Here is a 23,051-nt window from a genome sequence, read left to right as displayed (position 1 = left end):
GCTGTCATGCAATAATGCCCGCAACCACAGCTCCCTTTCCACATCCAGGCCCCACACAACTTTCCATGGTTTACCCCAGACGCTTCACATGCCCTGATTCAATCCATTGACAGGACGTTGACCCTGGTATACCACATCGATCCAATTCACTCTATTCCTTGCCCGCCTTTCACCCTCCTGCATGTTCAGGCCCCGATCACTCAAAATCTTTTTCACTCCATCTTTCCACCTCCAATTTGGTCTCCCACTTCTTGTTCCCTCCACCTCTGACACATATATCCTCTTTGTCAATCATTCCTCACTCATTCTCTCCATGTGCCCAAACCATTTCAAAACACCCTCTTCTGCTCTCTCAACCACGCTCTTTTTATTTCCACACATCTATCTTACCCTTACATCACTTACTCGATCAAACCACCTCACACCACACATTGTCCTCAAACATCTCATTTCCAGCACATCCACCCTCCTGCGCACAACTCTATCCGTAGCCCACTCCTCGCAACCATACAGCATTGTTGGAACCACTATTCCTTCAAACATAGCCATTTTTGCTTTCGGAGATAATGTTCTTGACTTCTACACATTCTTCAAGGCTCCCAGGATTTTCGCCCCCTCCCCCACCCTATGATTCACTTCCGCTTCCATGGTTCCATCTGCTGCCAGATCCACTCCCAGATATCTAAAACACTTTACTTCCTCCAGTTTTTCTCCATTCAAACTTACCTCCCAACTGACTTGACCCTCAACACTACTGTACCTAATAACCTTGCTCTTATTCACATTTATTCTTAACTTTCTTATTTCACACATTTTACCAAACTCAGTCACCAGCTTCTGCAGTTTCTCACATGAATCAGCCACCAGCGCTGTATCATCAGCGAACAACAACTGACTCACTTCCCAAGCTCTCTCATCCCCAACAGACTTCATACTTGCCCCTCTTTCCAAAACTCTTGCATTCACCTCCCTAACAATCCCCATCCATAAACAAATTAAACAATGATGGAGATATCACACACCCCTGCCGCAAACCTACATTCACTGAGAACCAATCACTTTCCTCTCTTCCTACACGTACACATGCCTTACATCCTCGATAACAACTTTTCACTGCTTCTAACAACTTTCCTCCCACACCATATATTCTTAATATATATATATATATATATATATATATATATATATATATATATATATATATATATATATATATATATGCAAGTCTATCACTTAAGGTTCACCCTTCCTGTTTGGGGACGTCAAGTTATCAAGAAGCGGTTGAAAAACTGTAAATAGTTTCTTTGACCCAAATCTAAATTCAGCTGAACTCTATACCAATTCCTAGTTTGCCTTAGAGGTCTGACCAGTGTTATAATAAAGAGGGAGAGGAGCGGTGGGACTCCCTCGCTATGTACATCCTGGTGGTTGAGGTTTACGTATGAAGTGGAACTCCCTCACTACACATCCTGGTGGTTGTAAGGTGTATGTCTGAAGGAGGACCTTGAGTGAGTATTCCCTGGCGGGTTAGGGTAGCAACTAGGTTTGGCGCGCACGCACGTTATTCCCAACGGTGATCATAATGAGCAAGTGCCTTGTTACTAAGGAAGGCCAGACTGATGATGGCTGACAAAGAAACCTCTGTCAGTATGTGTGTGAGGGGCAGGGCACTAAGGTCTGGCCCATCTCCTGGTCTGGGCCACTGAGCTTTCATACAGTGTCCAGTGAGTTAGCGCGCTGCTCCTCCTCCACACTCACGTCCGTCACCATTTCAAACAGGAAAAGTGTATCCATTCGCCATTACTAACTCACTGATAGATTTATTCCTCTATCATCCCATCATATTCAAAGTAAGACCAGTTGAGGCGGACGTCTGACTATGGGGGCGTGGGTGGGGTGGATGAGTTTGTGGGTGAGTGTGTGTGTGGGGGTGGTGTTAGCTGTGGGGCCCAGGAAGCCAATGTACCAGCCAACAGATGTGACCACAGCCAGACGAGGCGCCATTGACCCCAGTACAACACTCACCACCATCAGCCACCATCAAAGTCCCGCTCAGCAAAACGCATCTGACGTCGCCTTACTCCAGGAACTACGCACCATTACTGATCTTATTCTCAGAGGACAGAACAAAGGCAAGTGATGGCGTATTACCACGTCTACGAAAGGCGTATTATTATGTATATATATACAGTCTAATCCTATTCTGTTTGATGGCGTATTATTATGTATATATACTGTCTAATCCTATTATGTTTGATGGCGTATTATTATGTATATATACTGTCATATCCTATTCTGTTTGATGGCGTATTATTATGTATATATACTGTCTAATCCTATTATGTTTGATGGCGTATTATTATGTATATATACTGTCTAATCCTATTCTGTTTGATGGCGTATTATTATGTATATATACTGTCATATCCTATTCTGTTTGATGGCGTATTATTATGTATATATACTGTCTAATCCTATTCTGTTTGATGGCGTATTATTATGTATATATACTGTCTAATTCTATTCTGTTTGATGGCGTATTATTATGTATATATACTGTCTAATCCTATTCTGTTTGATGGCGTATTATTATGTATATATACTGTCTAATCCTATTCTGTTTGATGGCGTATTATTATGTATATATACTGTCTAATCCTATTCTGTTTGATGGCGTATTATTATGTATATATACTGTCATATCCTATTCTGTTTGATACTGTTACCTTATTCTATCCTGTTTGATACTGTCATAATTTATCCTGTTTGAAATAGATAAGATTTTTAACATTATTGGATATGATTTGTCGTGTTTCCCTTGTGAAGACAGACATGATGTTGATAGAGGGAAGTTATTGATAATAGTTTTTGTCTTTTTTATTGTTAAAGCAAAGAAACTGTGATATATTTGACACAATATACCAAAATTATTTAGATTCGTTCTTATCAGTTATTAATAGTTATAATATCTTTTTGAGCATATCAAGTGTTCCAAAGTTATTTAAGGTCTGTAGATTTTTTTCTTTTTAAAAATCTGCCAATTTCTTTGACACCAATTAGTACCTTTCCATACATCATACCAGGGGCAGTGGTCCTTCAGATTCTGTGGGTAGTTTAAAGGTGATTTTTGCCAGTTTTGATGTTACAGAGCTTGTTGCAGGAACAAAGGGCCATATGCAGGAGACAGATAGAGATATATATTGAAATGAATTATTATATAAACCTTTCTCAATGATCCAGGGCTACCTACCTACATACATCAAGGCTAAGTAATTTTTTTCGGCAATTAACGATGGCCCATCCTTGCCCAAGAAGACAAGTGATACATCATGATAAAATTAGATTTATTTCATGTGTGTATGATAAAATTAGATTTATTTCATGTGCGTATGATAAACTTAGATTTATTTCATAAGTGTGTGATGAAATTAGATTTATTTCATGTGTGTATGATAAAATTAGATTCATTTCATGTGTGTATGATAAAATTAGATTTATTTCATGCGTGTATGATGAAATTAGATTTATTTCATGTGTGTATGATAAAATTAGATTTATTTCATGTGTGTATGATAAAATTAGATTTATTGTGTGTATGATAAAATTAGATTTATTTCATGTGTGTATGATAAAATTAGATTTATTTCATGTGTGTATGATGAAATTAGATTTATTTCATGTGTGTATGATAAACTTAGATTTATTTCATGTGTGTGATAAAATTAGATTTATTTTGTGTGTGTATGATAAAATTAGATTTATTTCATGTGTGTTTGATAAAATTAGATTTATTTCATGTGTGTATGGTAAAATTAGATGTATTTCATGTGTGTATGATAAAATTAGATTTATTTCATGTATGATAAAATTAGATTTATTTCATGTTTATATGATAAAATTAGATTTATTTCATGTGTGTATGATAAAATTAGATTTATTTCATGTGTGTATGATAAAATTAGATTTATTTCATGTGTGTATGATAAAATTAGATTTATTTCATGTGTGTATGATAAAATTAGATGTATTTCATGTGTGTATGATAAAATTAGATTTATTTCATGTGTGTATGATAAAATTAGATTTATTTCATGTGTGTATGATAAAATTAGATTTATTTCATGTGTGTATGATAAAATTAGATTTATTTCATGTGTGTATGATGAAATTAGATTTATTTTATGTGTGTATGATAGAATTAGATTTATTTCATGTGTGTATGATAAAATTAGATGTATTTCATGTGTGTATGATAAAATTAGATTTATTTCATGTGTGTATGATAAAATTAGATTTATTTCATGTGTGTATGATAAAATTAGATTTATTTCATGTGTGTATGATATAATTAGATTTATTTCATGTGTGTCAATCTTAAAAACTTCATTTTCTCTGCAGGAGTGAGGTGGCTGGCCCCTACTGTAGTCCATGACTGCTCAACTTTGCGCCAAGCCGGCATCAAGGTTGGCTCTCACACTTTATTTAGAATTTACTTTAATCCTTGATTGCTACTAGCATTATCTTTTCATCTTACTTTATATAGTTACTTTATATAGTTTCACTCTACTTTGGGTATTAAATTCCAAGCCAGGCCTCAATTAGTTAGCCTCCAGAATTGATTTAAAAGTTATCAAAATATTTGTGATATAATGATGTAAGTGAGTACATTCTGTGGGGTTTCTTAATTTATCAGTGTGACTTGTAGTCAATCTATTTATCAGGGTGTGGGTTTTATCATTTATCAATGTGACTTGTAGTGAATTTATTTATCAGGGTGTGGGTTTTATCATTTATCAATGTGACTTGTAGTGAATTTATTTATCAGGGTGTAGGTTTTATCATTTATCAGCGTGACTTGTAGTCAATTTATTTATCAGGGTATGTCCACAGGGTAATGGCGTGTACCAACTCTTCCCGTTCACCTTCCCCGTGTATTGCGACATGACGACCCAGGGAGGTGGCTGGACCGTCATACAACGAAGGTAAGAAAGGTCCGACATTAGACACACCCGACTCTAAACGAGCCGCTTTTTCGCCGCCATATTATATTCTCGATATTTCGTTGATATATTCTTGGCAGCCATGATTAAAACTCATGATCTATATCTAGAACATTCCTCGAGAGGGGTGACATTTTATATTTCGCACCAGGAAGCCGCAGAAGGTGCAGGTGGATTTCGCGCGAGAATGGCACGATTACCGTATGGGGTTTGGCCACCTGGAGGAGGAGATGTGGCTGGGTTTGGAAAAAGTACACCAGCTCACCTCCAGCGGCCATTATGAGCTCAGGATCGACATGTTCGATCACCAACAAGGAGCTAAACATGCTCTCTACAAGGTTATTACTTCTGTTCCCATAAGAGAATGGCTCTATCCCAAATGACATTTCCCATACTGCTGTAACCATCACCACTTCAGCATTTTTCAAGCCATTAATATTGTAATTTGCACTGCCATGTTTAACTCTGCTGTATCTAATGCTTCTTTACCAGCAGCCATTATCCAAAGTTATATTTACCTAATGCTGTTACTCTTTAACTTTATAGACATATTTCCGTACATCAGCCTCCTTATTAATTGTTTAACCAATTCTGTACAATCTATTTGTCGTTTGCTTCTAAGAAAATAGAAGAGAATAAAATAAAAATAAGAGTTAAGGAGGGGAAATTAAGATGTTGGTTAAGATTACGTAACAATGGGCCATGACTAATTAAATCTTGAATTAAGAAGTTTTAGATTAAGAAGTTAGAGGTGTTATTTCAATCAGTCTGAGTATAGATAAGAGAACTTTAGGACAAAATTAACAGGGAGTTCTATATAATGCAACAACATGAATTAAAATGCTATACCATTTAAAGTTTGCAGGATTCTAAGTAAAACACCATGAGTATTAAGATGTCTATAGAAAAGTTAGTAGAGAGTTACATACTGAGCAGCATCAGTGGGGAATTATAGGCTTGTCAAGTTAGTAGAGGGAAATATATAAAGCAGGGCGAGTAACTGGTGTCCATGAGCCACATATATTAGGTCTTAGAATTGTATTTAACACCCGAATGGGTTAAATATTTTTCGGTTGGTGGATGTAATTTGAGTTGACGGCCTTAATGACCCATGTAATTAATAGTTCTCAAGCCCAAACAACCAATTAAGTGTGGTCAACAGGTGTTCAGCGTGGGACCGGAGAGCGATGGTTACCGCCTCCTGGCTACCAATTATTCTGGCGACGCAGGCGACGCCATCTCCATCTTCCACTCCGGCCGTCGGTTCTCCACACTCGATCGTGATCAGGTGAGCCCCTTGCTGACTCTCGATCTTGATCAGGTGAGCCCCTTGCTGACTCTCGATCGTGATCAGGTGAGCCCCTTGCTGACTCTCGATCGTGATCAGGTGAGCCCCTTGCTGACTCTCGATCGTGATCAGGTGAGCCCCTTGATGACTCTCGATCGTGATCAGGTGAGCCCCTTGCTGACTCTCGATCGTGATCAGGTGAGCCCCTTGCTGACTCTCGATCGTGATCAGGTGAGCCCCTTGCTGTATCTCAGTGGCAAACGCTTTCTGGCAGCCCAGGAACAAGCAGTCCATTCTTTTTTCAACCTTGGTTGTAACACAGAGCTCACTTTCTCCTAGAAATCTAGATTTTTTTTTTTTAGACGACTTTTCTGGAATGCTTGTTGTCTCTTGGGTGTAGAGGGTGGTTCGAATCAGCCAGCAATTCGGATCATCTTTTTTTTAACTATCTTACAGACCATATTGGTCAATAGTTCCTTTGTTAGTTTGAATAAGCTGTTAGTCTGCCTGAGCATTTCTCAAAAGATACTCGTATCTACTGCAATTGGTGGCGTTTTTATTTACATATTTACATCGTTTCGGAGTTGTTTTTTTAACCAACTTCTGTATGAATTCGTATTTACAGTTTAATTCATATTTTTCACCACGTCAACATGACTCAAAGCTAAACCTGGTGTTGTATGCGCAGGACCTGGCTAGAAACAAGAGTTGTGCGCAGGAGAAGGAAGGGGGCTGGTGGTTCCATGCTTGCTACGCTGCTCACCTTAATGGTCGTTACCCAACCCTTCCTAACAGGTCGGTATATGTCCTTTGGTAAACTCATAAACCTTCATGGTTGAAGAAATTGTAACTTGCTTTTTATACAATCTCGGGTCTTAAAGATAATCCCGTACAATGAGTTGTTAGAAGAAAGAGCTGGACAATAGTCAAATATTACCTAACCTAATATTAAGAATGTTCAATATCTATATTCTTAACCTCTTTTTTTACTTTTTTAACAGGATGGCCTAACCCTAGGGTATGCTAATGTGACCTTGGAAACTTTGTTTTTTTTATCTTTGTTTCCCATCTTAAAATTAGTTCCCGTTTTCTCATGGATCACCCGTTTTCTCTTGAGCTGCATTCACATTATATCTATATTTTCCCCTTAGGAGGTCCTAGGCTTAACCTAACCCCTAGGGCTAGGATGTCCCTCGCCCCCTGGGGCTATGCAGCACCTCTCCCTGCCTAATTAAGCCACTGTCTTCCCCCCAACAGCGAGGAGAACAGCACCGAGATCCGCTGGTGGGTCAATCGTGAACGCGTCCTGGTCCTCACGCACGTCGAGATGAAGATACGACGTCGAAGCCTCTCTCCTTCTTCTACAGCCCCAGTGGACGACGTAGCCCCCACCCAGCCACCCACTCAGCCACCCACCGACCATACAAGCGACACCACCTCGGAGGAAGAAGAAGAAGAGGAGGAGGAGGCCAAATGGCGTCTAGACTACGAGGCCTGGTCGCCCTCGGTGGAGGACGACATGATCCATGTGGAGGGCGCGTCTTCCCGAGATGAATACAACACGACACGTTCAGACGTCAGCCCCTGGGACGTGCAGCGGCCTCCCGCCATGAACTGACGGGGTTATGGTGTTTGGTGTGGCCCCCATAGTCCCTCCAGACAACCCCCCCCCAGAGATCCCGTCATACGTCTTGGCACCCCAGATAATTCGCGTTGTGTACAACGAGACATTCTAAATTGCTTCATCGTGCGTCTAGACGCCCCCAGATATCCCTGTCGTACAGCAAGACGCCCCCAGATATCCCTGTCGTACAGCAAGACACCCCAGATATCCCTGTCGTACAGCAAGACACCCCCAGATATCCCTGTCGTACAGCAAGACATCCCCAGATATCCCTGTCGTACAGCAAGACACCCCAGATATCCCTGTCGTACAGCAAGACGCCCCCAGATATCCCTGTCGTACAGCAAGACACCCCCAGATATCCCTGTCGTACAGCAAGACATCCCCAGATATCCCTGTCGTACAGCATGACACCCCCAGATATCCCTGTCGTACAGCAAGACACCCCTAGATATCCCTGTCGTACAGCAAGACGCCCCCAGATATCCCTGTCGTACAGCAAGACACCCCCAGATATCCCTGTCGTACACCAAGACACCCCCAGATATCCCTGTCGTGCGTCAGAACACACCCCCAGATATCCCTGTAGTACATCGTGACACCAGCAGTATGGTGTTACACTGTACACCTAGTGTACAGTGTGGTGCTCACACTTGTACAGCAGGAGTGAGCAGTATGTGCTGTACACCTAGTGTACATGTGGTGCTCACACTTGTACAGCAGGAGTGAGCAGTATGTGCTGTACACCTAGTGTACATGTGGTGCTCACACTTGTACAGCAGGAGTGAGCAGTATGTGCTGTACACCTAGTGTACATGTGGTGCTCACACTTGTATAACAGGAGTGAGCAGTATGTGCTGTACACCTAGTGTACAGTGTGGTGCTCACACTTGTACAACAGGAGTGAGCAGTATGTGTGCTGTACAACGTGTTGACCAACAGTATGTTACGCTTGTATAAGTGTACAGTACATTGCTCACCTTTGTACAGGTCAATGACAATTAAATGTCATGAATAAACATTTCTGACACTAATTTTTATAACCAAAAGTAGTAGAAGTGTAATGTGTGCTAGTAGCGTCACCCTAATATTAGCAAGATATATGTGAAATATTTTGCAATATAATTTAGTGTTAAATAATGTATAGATTAAGACCACTTTAATTCAAAAATAATGTTGACGAGCGAAATGGACCAGCTGATGGGAAGGTTGCCAATGCTACTTTAAGGACACTGGCTGGGGTCCCGTGTTACTGCTGGAATATATTTATATATAGAAACTGTAAATTGGCATCACACCTAATAATGGTATAATGCAAGTTGATAAGATTTTTTTTTCATTAGATATCTCTTTTCATGGGATAAAATTGGTGCCACTGGAGGCTTTTGGCAATACGCCGAAATGTTAAATCATGCATCTTGTCTAGATGTTTTTCCATGTTCTTAGCATTTGTATGCTTTTTAAGAGATACATTAAAGTCATATATTATTTAATGTATATAGAGGACCATTAGTGTGACGATGAACTGCATAGGCATTAAGGAATTATTGCCAGAGTAAATTCCTTTTTTCTGAAGATGATGACGTCAGCCCAACTACCTGCAAACCAAATTTCTTGCTGCAGACCCCGTGTATAAAGTCACCTCTAACCTCTTGGGGAAAAAATAAGATAAAAGCTAATTTCTCGGCATGAATGAGTTTTTCGAAATTTAATTTCTTGTGCTTTAAATCTCTTACTAAAGTCGTGGTCTTATAATCTCTTATCATTACTCTATTTCTAAGCTATTGGAATGTATCACTTCAAAGATCACTCATACAGCCATTGTTATTGAGTTAACCTGAAAGACAGATTTCCACACTTAGAAAAGCGGTTCTTACAATTTCACTTTACATTTAAGTTGATTCATCGAGGCCAATTTCTTTTTTCATACCAGCTCCATGAACAAATGGCCTTTGCATCCTTCATGTGAAATATCTCTATTTTTTCATTTCCACAAGTTAACTTTGCTCCCTATTGCTTATATAGTAATGCTATATATATATATACATATCATCTTGACCGACCTATCACCTGCAATGTCATCCTATATGACTCATCTTTGCGCCTTTGTATTGACCACAACACATGACCTCATATGACCTCTCTCTCTCTCTCTCTCTCTCTCTCTCTCTCTCTCTCTCTCTCTCTCTCTCTCTCTCTCTCTCAATTCCAATTAGCCTATTCATTTATCTCTCCAATTATCCAATGCATCTCTTTCTCTCCAATTCCAAGTATCTTATGCACGCTTAGATAACTATACATTTGGATTTCACAGCCATACATCAGCGTAAGGATAAATATTCCATCGTGCTAGTTTCTTGTACATTCTACATTTATTTAATTTCATCTTATTATATTTTTTTCAACCATTCAACAGAGCCTCCAGCACACCAAAAAGAGGTTCTCCATTTCAACATTTCAACTACAAGCCTTCCTATATTTCATTCTCGAATATTCAAACTCGTCTAAAGCTCCATTGAAACTATATTTGGGATATGATCTCCTTTCTCTTTCAGAAATTAAATTCTAACTCTCCCATTAACTTTCGAGTGTGCTTTCCTATTGCACAGTGGCTATATTTACCGTACCGTAAATTCGTAATGCATTTCCCGTGGACTATTTTTACGCGAGTTCCAGTCGCGCATGCGCATCAGTAAAATTTTGGCCTCGTTTAAATTAGGTTAGATTAACTTAGGCTCTAATTAATTTTCTTATCCTTCTACACTATCAGCCAACGTATATTAAGTGGATGAATTGACTTAAAATTGAACAAATGAATTCTTTAATCAACTTATTAGCTGTACCGCGACCTTCAAATGCTCCATTTTACCGTGCGCATGCGCGATCCGGCATTTTTTGCAAGAATGATCCACAGGAAATGCATTATGGTACCGTAAATATAGCCACTGTCATCCTATTCCTGTTCATTTGACCTTCCTAAATCCATAATTCCTGAATACTTTTATATTTTCCGTAAAGCTTCCTCAAGTTCTTATATAAGTGAAACTTTCAAAGGAAATGAACATTTTGATTTCAGTTGGATTGGAAATTCCACTTATCAAGTCCTTTTCACTTTTAAATGAATTAAGTCCATCATGATATTACAGTTCGAGCCAAGGTCCAGGGAGGGATGAAGTTAATGAAAAACAAATAAAATTTGGCATTTTGGCATTTTACATTCGAGTTTCATTATATTGTCTGGAACTTTTGAAAACACTCTTAATATATGCATCCAGAAAACAGAATCATTATAATGATTAAATTGCATTTTTTTCATTGGAATCAATTGAGTAAAATCAACCAAAATTCAAGAAATGTGAAATGATAATTTTACAGTCACTGAGTCAGACATTATAACTTCTTCAGTATCTTAAAGCATCGCAAGATATTAAAGGATGATTTTATTTAAGCAATATATTAATATATATTTAGAAACGTATTTTGTTTTGTTTATATGTTAAGTATGAATGTAGTTTGTTTATTTTGAATGTGTGGATCATGTCAGTCTGTCATATATCTCGATAATGAAGAGGAAATGGCTCTAAGATTTGCACAGGAGTCACTATTTGTCTTTCTTCTGGCTGAGGAACAGTTGGCTGTAGACAGTGCTCGCGATGCCCTTCAGGAACACATACTAAATAAAAGGAAGCAGAGTCTAAGGTAAGTAGCGAGCTATGATAGCCCCAGTCGCTGAAAATAAGTTTCTTCCCATATTTTAAATTTAGGGTTTTGTGTGTTATCATTTATGGTTGACTTGTTTGTCTTAAGCTGTCAACAAAAGTGGACATGTCTTGTAGTGAGGCTTATGTAGGAGGTAGTAATAGTTAGGCTCAAACGTCCTCTTTTAAGGCCAGACCTTGAATGAAAAGTGGAGAACGACAGAGGATATCGAGACAAGGAAAAAATTATAACTTTTCTTTATTGCCATTTTAAGTATTTTTTAAGCTGTAATGATCTAGTGCAAAAGCACATTACAATTAATGTTATATATGGAAGATGAGCAAATCACTGGACTTCAGACGCGTAGTAGAAGTGATGGTAATTTACTATTCCAGCCTTGCGTTGAAACTAATTGTTGATACTGAGTGATTTTTTGTAGCATTGATCGTATAATGTTCAGAAAGTAGAATAAAAGTTGGAGGGCAAGATTCAAATCCTTATGTTTTATTGTGTGATATTAAATACGGTGGTTGTGCTGTTTGTTGCGAGTATCAAGGGAATTGTGGAGTTGATGAAAGAAAACGCACTGGATGAAACATGGTGTAGAAATGAATCAAAGGAATGATAACGTTACCTACCATTTGTAGCAGCTGAGATTGACATATATCTTAATATTCAGCATTATAGTCAAAATATAGTTGACGCATTCATGATTACGCATCACTCTCGCTGCTGATGAATGTAAACAGACAAGCAACTGTATACACCACAGTGCAGCATTTTGCCAATCCATGCAACCCCTTGTGATATATCTCATGAGAAAGACAGACAACAGAAGGCCTAATTGGCCCATGACTGGGTTATCTAGTAAAAACAAAAATTTAGCTTGACAAGAAAATGTAATTCCACTGAGCATTTTTTCAAGCTACCACCAACTCCCCGCTGCTACACATTATCCCTCAGGTGTTTCCGTTACCACTGTTGTTTATACAGTATATTTCTGGTGTTTTTTTCCGAGTGCACCTGAATTCATAAAATTTGTCTAGATGACTTTTAAAGGTATTAATAGTCTTAGCATTCACTACATCTGACGGTAACCTATTCCAGTGCTCAACACAGCTATAGGGAAAAAAAGCTTTTCCCGCACCTGCTCTACATCTTTTAGCTTTGAGTTTTATTCCACTTGTTTAGGTAACCACACTTTCTTGTATCTTGAAAGGATGTTTGTGATTTTTTTATTGAACTTGTTCAGAATTTCGAACACTTGGATTAAGTTGCTGTAAAGTCCATGTTTTTTAAGGGAGAAGAGATCCAATCATTTTAGCCTCTCTTTGTATGCCAGATTTCTAAGGGATAGGATCAATTTTGTCATGCGTCTGTGGTTGCTGTAAGTTTTCCTTGTCTTTATTATAGTTTGGGGACCAGTACTGGACTGCATATTCAAAATGTAGTCTTACTAGGAATTTATAAAGTGTGATAATTGTTTCTGGTGTCTTGTAATCAGCGTTCTTGGCTATGCAATCTAACATTTGGTTGCCTTATTTACTTGCTGCTTGACACTGTTTAATGTACTTCAGATTGTTCCTAATGACCACTCCAAGACCCTTTTCTTCATTTACTTTAGTTAGAGAGTGTCTGAGTAGTTTGTAGTCGTAATGTATATTCTTGTCTCCAGAGTGCATAACTTTACACATATCTGCATTAAACTTCATTTGCCATCTGTCTGACCACTCTGCTAGTGATTTAAGATCTCTCTCCGTCATTTCACAGTCCCACCTGTTTACAGCTCTACCTTCTAGTTTAGTGTCGTCAGCAAACTTGGAGATCTTAGATATGAGACTGAGTTGTAGGTCATTAATGTATATGATGAACAGAATTGGGCCTAGGTCCAGCCCTTGTGGCACACCACTCATTACGTCTAGCCAATTTGAGGCTTTGCGGTTTAATTCTCCACACTGCTTTCATCCAGTAAGCCAGTCTCTGTTCCATGTAGAGTTCTTCACCGATTCTGGGTGCTTTAAGTATATGTAAAACTCTCTCGTGTGGTACTTTATTGAAATCCTTTTGGAAATCTAAACATACTAAAAATCTCTTCTGTTAGTGGAAATTAGGTAAGGTTTTTATATATTTTTTTTTTATTCTTGTAAGTGTTTAAACCACTTTATCACTCACTCTTACATTTTCTGTGACAACTCCACCACTATCACTATGTTTGATATAAGTTGTACATTTATGCTCTGCATTGTACAATATACTTTAAACACTACATTACCACAGCAAAACAAAATCAAAATACAAAGCTAATTTTGATACATAGTTGAACTGGTAATTTACCAGTATGTTTTAGGAGAGCACAGTTGAGATAGTGTTAAGTAATCTTGTGATAATAAAACAATAATACTGCAGAGGGATATGAAGGGCAGGGTGAACATGAGAAAAAAAGTGATAGGTAACATGTATTAAGACTAGCTTTGAATATTCAGCAATTTTATTTTGTAATGCTAGTTAGGGTTCTGAGAATAGAATTAAACCTTTAGAGCATTTTTTTTGATACTACCAGTGTATTATATCACCTTCTTATCAGTTGATCCAGTATTTTCCTTGGTGTTCATAACCGTTACTGCTGTTGCTTTATGTAACATTGTGGAATGAATATAATGTGTGAAATCATGCCCCAAAACTTTTCCTGTTTATGCAGAAATTTGCTCAATATCCAAAGCTAGTTTTGATTTGATCTTTTTAGCTCTCCCCACTGTTACTATTAAGATAGGAAAAAAAAAATGATTCAGTTCATGCTGTCCTAGTTTAGATTATCTCTGCTGAGTTGTAAATCAAATAATGTGTTTCTTTTGTCCTCATTAGTTATAATACATCCATCCTTTGCTTTGTGCATGATCACTATATGCGATTTTGCTATTATGTGAGGAACTTTCTAACTTCTGTTTCATGTGGTCAAGATTCACTACTATGTGGGTACGTGTGATAGAAAGTGCACCAAAACTTCTGAAAGGGTTGGTGGATGGACTGAGGGTAGGTCTTGGATGGAGTGTGCTAATTTCCCACCAATGGGTCAGAGTCACAGTTGCCACCATTGTGTCCAGGTCTGTGCTACTGTTACTTTTATGATTTGTATATATCTGCTGTTGTAATTTTACTATAACCCATGGTGTTTGAGTTTGTTGATGTAGCATCCAGATGTCTAGCAACATCCTTTACCCCTGAACCAGCAGTTACATGAAAGAGAACCTCTCTGACTAGAAATGAAGCTAGATATCTTATGATGCACTGATGCTGATGAAGGAACAGCAGCGCTTGGGTATGCTTACAACCTCAGTGGATCTACAGGCTGCAGCATTAAGAGGAACGTGGAGAAAATGGGAGGTACTGTGGTACACTGTACTCCACTGTCTGCCAAGGTAACCACAGTGGTTAGAAATCCACAAATAGAGATGGAGAAAATGCTTTCATCATACATAAAGCATGAGACTAAGACAGAAAGCAGCCATGATAACCTTCAGCTCAGTTTTAGAGCTTTGAAGACTTTTAAGGGTTCGTATAAAGAAGACAGTATTCTTTCACCCCTATCCCCAGGGATAATATATATATATATATATATATATATACACATACACACACATACACATACATACGCACATATACACACTCACACATATACATATATATACATATGAAAAATGTAAGAAACAATTTAGAAAACTGAAACTTCTAGCTTGAAATGAAATGAAAAAATGAATGTCACATAATGGTTCAACCTCTGGCTTTGGAAAAAGGAAATGTATAATTTATTTACACAAATGTCAATAGTAGATCTCATCAATTTAACCACTGTATCAATAAGCTTCAATGTCTAAGCTACATTTTTTCCAATTTCACTATTTTCTTTATTTCTTTATTTCTATATATATATATATATTTATATTTTTTTATTATACTTTGTCGCTGTCTCCCGCGTTTGCGAGGTAGCGCAAGGAAACAGACGAAAGAAATGGCCCCCCCCCCATACACATGTATATACATACGTCCACACACGCAAATATACATACCTACACAGCTTTCCATGGTTTACCTCAGACGCTTCACATGCCTTGATTCAATCCACTGACAGCACGTCAACCCCGGTATACCACATCGCTCCAAATCAGTCTATTCCTTGCCCTCCTTTCACCCTCCTGCATGTTCAGGCCCCGATCACACAAAATCTTTTTCACTCCATCTTTCCACCTCCAATTTGGTCTCCCACTTCTCCTTGTTCCCTCCACCTCCGACACATATAGCCTCTTGGTCAATCTTTCCTCACTCATTCTCTCCATGTGCCCAAACCACTTCAAAACACCCTCTTCTGCTCTCTCAACCACGCTCTTTTTATTTATATAAAAATGGGTATGTTTGAAGGAATAGTGGTTCCAACAATGTTGTATGGTTGCGAGGCGTGGGCTATGGATAGAGTTGTGAGCAGGAGGATGGATGTGCTGGAAATGAGATGTTTGAGGACAATGTGTGGTGTGAGGTGGTTTGATCGAGTAAGTAACGTAAGGGTAAGAGAGATGGGTGGAAATAAAAAGAGCGTGGTTGAGAGAGCAGAAGAGGGTGTTTTGAAATGGTTTGGGCACATGGAGAGAATGAGTGAGGAAAGATTGACCAAGAGGCTATATGTGTCGGAGGTGGAGGGAACAAGGAGAAGTGGGAGACCAAATTGGAGGTGGAAAGATGGAGTGAAAAAGATTTTGTGTGATTGGGGCCTGAACATGCAGGAGGGTGAAAGGAAGGCAAGGAATAGAGTGAATTGGATCGATGTGGTATACCGGGGTTGACGTGCTGTCAGTGGATTGAATCAGGACATGTGAAGCATCTGGGGTAAATCATGGAAAGCTGTGTAGGTATGTATATTTGCGTGTGTGGACGTATGTATATACATGTGTATGGGGGTGGGTTGGGCCATTTCTTTTGTCTGTTTCCTTGCGCTACCTCGCAAACGCGGGAGACAGCGACAAAGCAAAAAAAAAATAAAAAAAATAAAAAAAATAAAGAAGACAGTATAGTTGAGTCAAAGCCATTTCAGGAAAGTAAAGGATGACTAGATAAGTTTACTGGACATCAAAAGCTAATCTCTGTTAATTCATAATGTACTGATATGATGAAAATCTGATTAAATACATTTAGGAGATTGTATCATACACAGTTGCATACATCCCATTTTTCTCTATATGATTATTCGTTTGCTATATGTGATTTCTCTTTGTGCAAGGTTTTTGCGGAACATAACCTTCGCATAAAGCATGGAATTGGTGAACTCCAGTGGTTACTTTGAACTGAATATTTACCCTGATACTATGTTTTTCTGTTCTCTTTTTTGTGCAGTAATGCTTTCATTGATGCTTTTGTTCCATATGTCATGACTTGGTAGAAGTGTAGGTAAAATTTTACTTCAGAAAATTGCTGCGTAATTTCGAGCATCATTTTGTATTGAGATTATAAATAGATCTTTAGCAGGCAAGGCTGTGAGACTGAAGGAAAATTTAGGGTTAAAGAAGGTAAAAGACATTTTAACATGTCTAGGAATCAACAGAACCTATGAAAACCTCACCTAACTTCCCTTATCAGTACAGATTTACTTTAAACAGGAAATTTTAGAGCCAAAATTTACCACCTTGATTCCCTTCTCCACTGTGAATTGTTGTGGTCAAATATGCTTTTCTAGAATCTGTTTTTGCATCGAAATGAAAACACATCTTGTCAGATGTGTATTTGTTTAATGTAAAAATAGGTTTTGAGGTGTATTTACCCAGGTTTCCCCCTATACAAAGTGGACTTTACAGAATAGTATACTGAATATTAATATTTTCTTTATAGGCCTGTGAAGAGACAGTTACCAGAAGCAGATTCTCATCCTTTTAATGATGAAGAACCCATTATCATTAAAACAGAGGCACCAGAAAGCAAAAGACGAAAAAAGTAAGTATTGCCGTACTGTGATACAGTGCTACATTGTTCGTGTAGATATCGAAGCTAATGCCCTTTTTTTTATATATATAAGCAAACTGGTAGCATCTTTTATGTGGCCCATATATTTGGAGATACCTCACCATAGGATGAGAGATATAAATTTGCCGTTTTCCATGATGACACAAACTCATTCTTGGCTTTATTGGAGATACCACAAGAGCATCAGATGTCCATTAGGTATATAATTTTTGATATCAGACAGTGTGTTATGAAAGGTTTGTGTAGCTTGTATTGTCAATGTGCATGCTGAATAGAGAGGGTAAAATTATTTGTTAGGCTTTTTAAGCAATTACTACCAGTTTACATAAACTGACAGAGGTTTTGATATCTCTTTTATCAAGACCCTGTTAAGGATATGTTGGCTTTGTGGTTGTCTGCTCTATTTCCAGTGACAGCTGAACTGGTGGCTTTTTTCTAATGAATCAGAATTTTATGTAACTTTTAATGCTATTACTTAGGATATGGCTACAAAGCCAGCTACTTCTTTGCTATGGATGATCCTGTTGATGACTTTGTACAACACCTGCTCATTTTGAATATCATCAAGCACTGCTTCAAAGCAAAGGTGTAATATGTTTAAATTCTTTAGCACTGAATGGTAGAAATAGGAAAAAATCTGTGCAATAATAAAGACAGTTTAATAGTTGGGCCCCAATTAGTACAGAACTCCCTTCCTGCATAGTACAGCTAGGTTCTTACTGTAACATAGTACTAGTCTCCCCTCTTTACACTAGAAATTTTTTTTTCTAGAAAAGACCAGTATAAGTGAAATCAATATGATTAATATATGTTTACGTAATGCATGGGAGTTCCAATTCCAGCCAGTGATAAGGACCCCCTGTTGATGAAAATTCTGTAATGTATTAAGTTCCTTAAGCAATTTTTCCATCCTATGTTACGTGTATGGTAAGTGCCTCCTAGTTTAAGCATGTTTCAATTGGTAGATAGTTAAAGGTACAACCCATAAACTTCTTTTCTTTCTTTCAAACTATTCACCATTTCCCGCATTAGCGAGGTAGTGTTAAGAACAGAGGACTGGGCCTTTGAGGGAATATCCTCACCTGGCCCCCTTCTCTGTTCCTTCTTTTGGAAAATTAAAAAAAAAAAAAAAAAAGAGAGGGGAGGATTTCCAGCCCCCCGCTCCCTTCCCTTTTAGTCGCCTTCTACAACACGCAGGGAATATGTGGGAAGTATTCTTTCTCCCCTATCCCATAAACTTGTCCTTGAAAAAGAATGTGGAATTTTAGTGTATGTTTAAGCAGCATGTAAGATCTAAAGCAAATATGGTTAATATGATATCAGAAAGCAATCATAATGTATGAATGTAATTGAACTTCCTGTCGTCATTTTCACCAATAATATTTTTCCTTACTTTTAGGGGTGGTCGTAGTGCAGAAGATTATTTGCAGAAAGGGGGTATGATGGCTTTCTACAACTTAAGTGACTTCCATTGTCACTTTAGCATGAGTCGATCACAAGTAGAGGTTTGTACTACTAATGAGAAAATTTTTCCTTTGATTATAGTTCATATGTGCAAATAGAGTGGAAGAGTGTTGAAGGGAGAGAAGTGATGGAAGAATATGTGGAATAGTGTATGGCAGGAGGCTTGAAAGGGGCAGGGATACATGGAGACCATTTTGCTGTGGCCACCCCTACTTGATGGGAGTTCCTGGTAGGAACAGCCCTCCGGGATATAGATAGACAGAATGTACATAAGTGCAGAGAACATAGAAAAGGCTAATAAGCTCACTGTTTGTGTAAAATGACACTCTTAATGTTTTCTGTGCATCATCCAGCATTTCATACATTAAAAGCAGAGTGATACATGTAGATATTTCATAGGGCCTCTGCACACATTAGATTTTGAAGATCTGATGTCGTTGCATGAATTGTTTAGCTCACTGATTTTCTTTCATATAGTGGAGCAGTGCACCATTTGTTTCAGTTGTAGAATATAAGAAAATATGTGAGAATTTATGAGGACTGGCTCTGAAAGAGGGGTACCCATTGTGTACAAGAAGAAAACTATTGGCATAGAAGTAAGAAAGTGTAGATTAATAGGACAATTGAGGGTAACACGGAAGAGAGTAAAAAGATGTGGAAATGTTGTGGAATGAGTATTTTGAAGGACTGTTAAATTTGATAATAAGGTGGCAGGTGTGGTATCTTTGGAATACAGAACATATGTCATGATAATGGAAACAATAGCATGATAAGAGGTACTAGAAGCACTCTGTGAAAAGGAATATGAAGTGTCTGAAGTGGTTGGGATTGTTATTGAGTTTCTCAGAAAGGGGGATATATAGTTTATTGTTGGTTAGCCTTGTTGTGTGACATGTTTATGACCCAAGGTGCCTGAGAACTGGCAGAGTACATTTATAGTTCCTTTGTGTAAAGGTAAAAGGGACAAAAATGAATGATCTGTTTGTAGAGGTAGGAGTCTGTTGAGTATACCTGGTAAGGTGTTTGGGATAGTGCTATGTGAGAGGGTGGTGTTATGCACAGAGCTGCTGACTGGGGTAGATGATGGGTTTAGGAGCAGTAGAGTGTGTTTGGACAGGTGTTTGCTTTGAATGATAAGTGTGAGAAATACCTGGAAAATGAGAGACGTGCAAGTGGCATTTATGGATCTGCTGAAAGCATGTAATAGGAATGACAGAAAAGCTTTACGGAAGGCTCAGTGATAGCATGGTGTAAATGAAAAGTTGCTAAATGCAATGTGTTACCTAATTACTGTGCAAGTAGGAAGTTAGGAGATTGTGTGTTCCAGTGAAGTTTGATGCATGTCAAGGATGTGTGATATCACCACAGTTGTTTAATGTGTTTCTTTCCTTTGTGTTCTGCTCCATAAACATGAGAGATTCTCTTAAGAAAATCAGTGTTAGGACCTTGTATCCATAAGGGACTCACTGCTTACAGATTGGTTTCCAATCTCAGAAAACATGTCATGATGTGAAATGTCATGAAGCGAGCAGCTAAGGACCATTGTATAAGGGAAGGTTACATTCCTGAGCAGTAATATTGTGTCTTACTCTTTAGTCTTGTATGGCAATATCGATTTCAGTGTGTCTCTATTCACATGTGCAATAAAAAGATTGAAAAGATTCCTCTATGAAATGATTGATTGACATTTAAAAGTAAGAAAAATACTCTGAAAGTTCATCTGGTTCACTTTTTAGCAAGAGGCTGAGGGATGTGCTTGACATGTTTGACAGCTCCCAGTAAGAAGTGAGAACAGGGAGAGTTTGTCATTTCTTTCTTTTATAACTTGGTTTCATAGTTTGCTTTTATTTCATGCACAGGCACAACATTGGTGTGAATAACATGGGTTTATTTAGAAATCATATATAGTACCTACCAAAAATGAGTTATGAGGGAGATTGGCTTGCACACTTAGACACATTTAAGGGGGTTATTGCTTTTTTTACTTGATCTTACACTGTGCAGGGATCCTTGCAGAACAAGATGGTTATGTTCCCAGTGATCTGTTGCTTTAGTGGAATGTTGTATGAGTAATTGAAACCCATGCTGCAAGGGGGGGTTACATTCCAGATCAAACATTTCTGTAATCCACTTCCCATTATATGGACTTTACCCAAAACAGCTTAGACTCACTGGTTCAGCAAATGTTGCCATTTTACTGATAGGTCAGATGCTTAATAATTCTTTCTGACAATGCTGGTGATAAAGCTATTCGTAGAGTGGGATAGGGGAAGATTGAAATGTTTGTCAAGACTTGCAAAGTATGTTTATCCATTTCATTATGTGACGTCTATGTTTGTAGATAGACCAGACAGCACAATGGTAATATTTTAATTTTCTGTGTATTTCGTGGTACTTCTCAGTGCTCATCAATCATTTCATAAAGGATTTTTTTTCACATTAATGAGGGAGTTTCCTAGTGCATGCTGAATGTGTATACCATATGTAATTTATCTTTTACTCAAAGACTTCTTGCATTTTGCCTCCAAAAAGGAGTGTCTGCTGCTCTATAAGTTTTGTTCATTGATTTTGTAATAGAATATTATAGACTGAGAGATATTACTTCATTACTGTAGGGCATTTGAGTTTTAAAGTGATTCTTTATGCTTCCAGGACCTTTTCACTGAACTTCAGCCACACTACCGATATGAGAGAGGCTCAAAGTTGCCTCTTGAAAATGTTGTTTTGGCAAGTTTATGGGTGTTATCCAGTCAAGAATCATACAGAGTTATAGCAGAAAGATTTCAGACCAGTAAATCTGTTATTTGTACGTCACTGCATCATTTCTGCAATCTTGTGTCTGGAAACCTTGAGAATCGTATTAGCTGGCCAAGTGGGCCTGATATATTGGACACCGTCAGAGGTTTCGAAGAAGCTGGGTTTCCAGGAACTATTGGAGCAATCGATGCTTGCCACATTGCCATCAACAAACCTAAGGATGTTGAGGACCCTGAGGCATACATGAATGAAAAAAATGTCTTTTGCACTACTTTGTTAGCAGTTTGTGATAACGAATACAGATTCACATATGTTAATGTTGGGCATCCTGGAACTTTAGATGATGGTGATGTTTTCAGTAGATGTGAACTTTATGAAGCTTTTAGAGATGACCCACAATCTTTATTACCGCAAGAATTTAGTTTAGGAAGTAAGGTTTATACATATCATATTATTGCTGATGCTGGATTTCCCCTGTCTGAATATGTCATGACTCCTTATGAGGACAATGGTTACTTAACAACTAAGGAGTTGCATTATAACAGAAGCCATTTATCAGCAATGATGGCAATTTCGAGAACAATTGGCCTTCTAAAGGGTAGGTTTAGCCGCTTAAAACTGTTACAAATGCAACATCTTGCACAATGTAGTGTTGCTATTAAAGCCTGTTGCATACTTCATAATGTTTGTGTTGAAAATGGTGAGTTAGAAATGGTGGATATTGATGAAGATGATGTTCCTCCTCCTTCTACCGAAGCATGTACTGATCTCCAACCTTTTATTGCTGGAGAAGAAAAACGTAATGCAATTGCAGACTCCCTTGTGTAACTCTTGTGAGTCAGAAAAATAAAATCTTGTTTATTCTGGTTTCCTTTGTATCCTATTTCCTTCATTTACAGCTTGTTGGTTCACCACTGAAGCATTTGATAGGCAGCATGACTATTAATATCGTAAAGCATTGAAGTAAATACCAGAGAAAAAGTACCTGATCTGCTATTGAACCTTACCTGTGAGGCAAAGGTGGATGGATTTTGGGAACTCTGTCAGTCATGTTTCAGCATCCAGACATACAGTGGGTATAACCATTTCCTTAATGAGAAAGGGTTTTACATTTGTAAAATCTACTCTAAATGAAGTTGCGAAAGCATAAAACTACCCATAAACTTCTAATTCACTGAGTGTTAAAGGCTTTGTGGGTAGGAGCAATTGTAGGGGG

General features: G+C 38.1%; 2 protein-coding genes across 2 annotated transcripts; both read left to right on the top strand.

The window, feature by feature from the left end:
- Positions 1-1,696: 1,696 nt before the first annotated feature.
- On the top strand, positions 1,697-9,405 carry LOC139763642 (microfibril-associated glycoprotein 4-like). The gene is made up of 7 exons (XM_071689904.1): positions 1,697-2,132; positions 4,399-4,463; positions 4,891-4,982; positions 5,152-5,338; positions 6,163-6,288; positions 6,977-7,083; positions 7,546-9,405. The coding sequence occupies exons 1-7, from the start codon at positions 1,880-1,882 to the stop codon at positions 7,904-7,906; spliced, it is 1,191 nt and encodes a 396-aa protein (XP_071546005.1). The 5' UTR covers positions 1,697-1,879; the 3' UTR covers positions 7,907-9,405.
- Positions 9,406-11,411: 2,006 nt separating this feature from the next.
- Positions 11,412-22,703, top strand: LOC139763641 (uncharacterized). Its single transcript, XM_071689903.1, has 4 exons — positions 11,412-11,611; positions 17,483-17,584; positions 19,014-19,119; positions 21,731-22,703. The coding sequence occupies exons 1-4, from the start codon at positions 11,439-11,441 to the stop codon at positions 22,661-22,663; spliced, it is 1,314 nt and encodes a 437-aa protein (XP_071546004.1). The 5' UTR covers positions 11,412-11,438; the 3' UTR covers positions 22,664-22,703.
- The last annotated feature ends 348 nt before the right edge of the window (positions 22,704-23,051 follow it).

The sequence above is a fragment of the Panulirus ornatus genome, chromosome 47, assembly GCF_036320965.1.
Source record: "Panulirus ornatus isolate Po-2019 chromosome 47, ASM3632096v1, whole genome shotgun sequence".
NCBI classification, from domain to species: domain Eukaryota; kingdom Metazoa; phylum Arthropoda; class Malacostraca; order Decapoda; family Palinuridae; genus Panulirus; species Panulirus ornatus.
Note: the sequence above shows the minus strand (reverse complement) of the source record. Positions and strands in the feature narration are given on the sequence as shown.

What these genes read in the sequence shown, in the direction of transcription:
- LOC139763641 (XM_071689903.1), top strand. Translation starts at nt 11,439, where the DNA reads ATGTGTGGATCATGTCAGTCTGTCATATATCTCGATAATGAAGAGGAA. An exon ending in AAAAGGAAGCAGAGTCTAAG is followed by an intron (nt 11,612 to 17,482) that starts GTAAGTAGCGAG and finishes TTTTCTTTATAG; the next exon opens with GCCTGTGAAGAGACAGTTAC. An exon ending in TGAGTCGATCACAAGTAGAG is followed by an intron (nt 19,120 to 21,730) that starts GTTTGTACTACT and finishes TTATGCTTCCAG; the next exon opens with GACCTTTTCACTGAACTTCA.
- LOC139763642 (XM_071689904.1), top strand. Translation starts at nt 1,880, where the DNA reads ATGGGGGCGTGGGTGGGGTGGATGAGTTTGTGGGTGAGTGTGTGTGTG. An exon ending in TGGACCGTCATACAACGAAG is followed by an intron (nt 4,983 to 5,151) that starts GTAAGAAAGGTC and finishes ATTTCGCACCAG; the next exon opens with GAAGCCGCAGAAGGTGCAGG. An exon ending in CTAAACATGCTCTCTACAAG is followed by an intron (nt 5,339 to 6,162) that starts GTTATTACTTCT and finishes TGTGGTCAACAG; the next exon opens with GTGTTCAGCGTGGGACCGGA.